We start from the raw sequence: 4,855 nt of genomic DNA on the forward strand, positions 1-4,855 counted from the left end.
GCCGGCGTCCCGCCTCGGCCGGCGCCTAGCAGCTGACTTAGAACTGGCGCGGACCAGGGGAATCCGACTGTTTAATTAAAACAAAGCATCGCGAAGGCCCGCGGCGGGTGTTGACGCGATGTGATTTCTGCCCAGTGCTCTGAATGTCAAAGTGAAGAAATTCAATGAAGCGCGGGTTAATTGGCAAGCATGGCTGGCACTTTGTGCCATTTAGAATGCCCATACTTCCTCCTCCGAAAAAGTTTGGGCGCACCTAGCTACCTCGAAGTGAGTGCTGGTACAATGATGACTAATAAAACAAGAGTCTTGATGAGACTAGATGCGAAAGTGAAATCTGTGGCATGTCAGACTATAATGACGATAGCTGAGATCTATAAGGGAGTAAATCTCGCAGGAGAAAACTCGGTTAGAGAGACCCCTGTTGGGAAAGAAACCGAACGGACAAATCTGGGGACCTATAAGGGAGTAAATCCCGCAGGAGGGAACTCGGCCAGAGAGACCCCTGTTGAGAAAGAAACTGAGTGGACAGCCCTGGAGATCTATAAGGGAGTAAATCCCACAGGAGAGAACTCGGTGCGAGAGACCCCTGTTGGGAAAGAAACCATACGGACAAGCCTGGAGACCTATAAGGGAGTAAATCCCACAGGAGAAAACTCGTTGAGAGAGATCCCTGTAGGGAAAGAAACCAAGAGGAGCCAGAGAAAAGAAAAATTAGGGCTCAAAATAACATCGGAGCCCCATCATGCCCGGAACAACAATAAAGAGGGAAGCTCCAGTAGAAACAACAATATGGAAAGGAGTACAAGGCATGATGTGGATGACTTGACTCCAGAAAGGAGTACAAGGCATGATGTGGATGACTTGACTCCGAGTCCTGGTAATGTGACTGAGTATGAGACGAATCCAACCGATATAGACTGCCAAGGTGATCTGAGCAGCCAATTGGACACCTGTAAGGACAAAAGAAATGACCTAGAGACACCCCCAGACCTGCAAGGAAGGAAGACAGGAGACCAAGAAGCAACAAAGGGAACAGATAATCAAATTGGAATCAATAATTTGGACCAAGGGGGAATTGCAATTATTAAATTGGGAATGGAAAAACCAGCCTGTCCCTTTTGCAACTGCATTGTTGGAAAGCCAACTGCATTAGATAGCCACATTAAAGGTAGCCATGGAGGGAAGAAAGTGATCTATGAGTGTAGTAAATGTGAGAGGAAAGACGAAAGGGTACACTCGACCCTGGTCCATATGGCTAAGTGTAAAAATAAGGGGAAGATCGTGGGAATACTAGATGGGATGGAATGCTGTCAATGTGGAGATAAATTTGAGACGATAAGTGGGCTGTCACAACATAAAAGGCACAAACATCCGGACCAAAGAAACAAAGAAAGGATTGGGAAAGAAGTGGAAGAGGAAAGTAGGAGAAATAGAGAGAATAATCGGGGGAAGCATAAAAGCTGTTGGACAGAAGAAGAGGTAGAACAATTAGAATTGTTATGGATGAAATATGAGGGACATAAAAACATCAACAAGTTAATAGAAAGTGAATTAACAACTAAAACAGCGAAACAAATAAGTGATAAGAGGAGGCTCATTGAGCTGAAAAGAAAAAGGGTTAAGGAGGATAAAGAGGACTTCCCGCGGGGTGCCGCGGCTCGCACTCCACCTCCCCCTCCAATCGGTGGGGGGGGTTGGAGTGAGAGTCGTGGGCCTAGAGGAAGAGTTTGGAAGAAAGGCAAAGGAATGGATAGAGAATGGTAATATTGTAAATAAGGAGATTAAACGGGCAATGGAAATCTGGCTTGTGGATAAGAAGAAGGCAATAAAAAGGATAGAGGAAATAACTAAAGAAATAGTAGGGAATATGAAAGGCCAAGAAAGTAAGAAGAGAAAAATAATTAAAAAGATGAAAGAGAAGGTAGGGAGAAGAAAAGGTAATAAAAAGTGGATGAAAAAAAGGGCTATTAGAAAATGGACATATAAGAGAATTCAGTTAATGTACAGGAGAGACACGGCAGCAGTAGCTAAATATATCATGGATGGAGAAGCAAAAATTGAATGTGAACTTAATGTAAACGAGGTATATGAAAATTATAAGTTTAAATGGGAATCTGGTGGGGAGTTTAAAGGATTAATTGGATTTGGGGGTGGGCAGAGAGTGAGAAATGAGGTATTCGAAAGATTAATTACAATAGAAGAACTGGAAGAGAACTGTAAAAAGATTAAAAAGAAAACGGCAGCCGGGCCCGATAATATTAATGCGAAAGATCTAATGAGGGAAGGATGCAAACAAACTCTGGTAGAAATGTTCAATGCTTGGTTAATTGCAGGGGAAGTCCCAAATATAATAAAAGCAAGTAGATCGATCCTTATACCTAAAACAACTGATTTGAATAAAAGAAAGGATATTAATAATTGGAGACCCCTAACAATTAGTTCAATTATACTTAGGCTTTTTTCTAGGATTTTAACAGCTAGACTAAAAGAAGGGAGTACTATTAATGTTAGACAAAGGGGGTTTATTGAATCCAACGGCTGTGCTGAAAATTTATGGCTCCTTAAAAAGATCATTAAAAAGGCAAAAGAGGGGAAGAAAGAGTTAGGGGTCGTCTTTATTGATATAGCAAAAGCTTTCGATACTGTTTCACACGACCATATTAGATGGGCACTTGAGGATAAAGGAATGGATCAACATCTAATTAAGTTAATAATGAGTTCCTATAAAGAAGCGAGGACTACATTTGAAATAAAAAAGGGAAAGACTTCAGAAATTAAGATAGAAAAAGGAGTCAAACAGGGTGACCCAATGTCACCCTGGTTATTCAATTTAGCAATTGACCCTTTAATAAGAAAACTCGAAGGGGAAGAAAATAGAGTAGAGGGAGTAAACCACTCAATAAGCTCGCTTGCTTTTGCTGATGACATCGCGATAATAAGTGATAGTTATGAGGAAATGGGGGAAAAACTTAAAATATTACAAGAATTCAGCGATAAGACCGGGCTGAAAATCCAAATGGCCAAAACAAGGGGCTTTTTTCTGAAGCCCACAAGAGACTCTTTTGTAGTTAATAATGTAGATAAATGGAAAATGGGTGAGGAAAGTATCGATTGGATCTACCCCGGAGAGGAGATTAAATACCTGGGCATAAAATGTAACCCTTGGGTAGGAATTTGTAAGGAGGAGGACCTGAATATTGTTGAGGATTGGTTAAAAAAGATAGATAAGGCAGCATTAAAACCTACACAAAAAGTAGAAATAGTGCAAAAATATATGATCCCTAGACTAATATATAGAAACGAATATGCAGAGACATCGAAATTGAAATTAAAGAAAATAGATGATGTAATTAGGATAAAAATTAAAAAGTGGCTGCATCTTCCTGCGTCCACTTGTACAGAATTTATATATGCCAGAAATAGAGATGGTGGTCTAGGAATAGTTAGAATTGAGAAGGTAGTGGTAGAAGGGAGATGTAAAATGATACAGAAAATGGCAATAGCTTTAGATGAGACTGCGAAGAGGATAGTATTTAACAATGGGGTAAAAGAGGAAGTACAAAAGTACTGGCTGATGGCCGGTGGCTCTGTAGAGACCATACCAGAGAATATAGAAGGGACAAAGGAAATTAAAATCCCCGAAAATAATAAGAAGAGGCTTGAGAAATGGAAAGAGTACCCTTGTCAAGGGAGGGGGGTACCAATTTTTGTAAATGATAAAACAAGTAATCATTGGCTTAAAAAGACAAGAGATCTGAATAACAGGGAATATATAACAGCATTAAAAATGAGAACAAATGTATACCCCACTAGAGAATTTATAGGAAGAGGACAAACTGATGCAATTAAGAAGTGTAGGAAGTGTGAGGCGAATGTAGAATCGCTACCTCATATCCTGGGTCAATGCCCGGCAATTCAACAAGGGCGTATTTGGAGGCATAACAAATTGGTAGATTTATTGGCAAAGGAAGCAAAAAATAAAAGATGGATAGTGCATAAAGAACCTCACATTAGAAATGAACGAAATGTTCTTAGGAAACCGGATTTGATATTTGTAAATAATAAGGAAGCCATGGTTATTGATATAACCGTAAGATGGGAGAGCGAAATAGATACTTTAGAAAAAGCGGCCAGGGAAAAAGTCGAGTACTACAAGAATCTTAAAGAAATTATAAAGAGGCAATTTGATGTAGATAATGTGAAATTCTACGGATTTGTATGTGGAACTAGGGGCAAGTGGCCGAAAGGGAACTTTGAAATATTGAAACAACTAGGAATATCGGGGAAAAAGGCAACACAGATAGCAGAAACCTTCGTAAGAAGGACGATCCAGTACTCATCGAGAATGATACAAATGTGGGAAAACGGGTAGGGTGCGAGAGGAGGAACATGCTTGTCATTTTAAGTTGTACTTATGCGGTTGTGATATGTTATTTTGTCTCTTTTTATAGTTGAATGTTTTGACAATCTAATGGAATAAATTGTTGAGAAGTGTGGTTGAGACGGTGGAATAAGAATCTCGTGATGATTACCTCCCTGTGATACGCTAATACTATCATGGCGAAAAACAGGAGCATGTAGCGTCACTACTGACTGACTGTAAACAAGTGGATGGGCCACTCAAGGTTTGGTCAACCTTGCGATAACTCAAAACAGAGAACTGTCTTGAACAGTCCTTTTTTACTAGCCAAATGCCTCGTCATCTAATTAGTGACGCGCATGAATGGATGAACGAGATTCCCACTGTCCCTACCTACTATCTAGCGAAACCACAGCCAAGGGAACGGGCTTGGCGGAATCAGCGGGGAAAGAAGACCCTGTTGAGCTTGACTCTAGTCTGGCCCTGTGAAGAGAC

General features: G+C 40.6%; 1 protein-coding gene across 1 annotated transcript; it reads left to right on the plus strand.

The window, feature by feature from the left end:
- The first annotated feature begins 189 nt into the window (after positions 1-189).
- LOC121917959 lies at positions 190-1,784 on the plus strand. The gene is made up of 2 exons (XM_042444073.1): positions 190-806; positions 846-1,784. Exons 1-2 carry the CDS (start codon positions 190-192, stop codon positions 1,762-1,764), a joined length of 1,536 nt encoding a protein of 511 aa, XP_042300007.1. The 3' UTR covers positions 1,765-1,784.
- Positions 1,785-4,855: the final 3,071 nt, after the last annotated feature.

Source organism: Sceloporus undulatus, unplaced genomic scaffold (assembly GCF_019175285.1).
Source record: "Sceloporus undulatus isolate JIND9_A2432 ecotype Alabama unplaced genomic scaffold, SceUnd_v1.1 scaffold_2097, whole genome shotgun sequence".
NCBI lineage: Eukaryota > Metazoa > Chordata > Lepidosauria > Squamata > Phrynosomatidae > Sceloporus > Sceloporus undulatus.

What these genes read in the sequence shown, in the direction of transcription:
- LOC121917959 (XM_042444073.1), top strand. Translation starts at nt 190, where the DNA reads ATGGCTGGCACTTTGTGCCATTTAGAATGCCCATACTTCCTCCTCCGA. An exon ending in AATATGGAAAGGAGTACAAG is followed by an intron (nt 807 to 845) that starts GCATGATGTGGA and finishes AAGGAGTACAAG; the next exon opens with GCATGATGTGGATGACTTGA.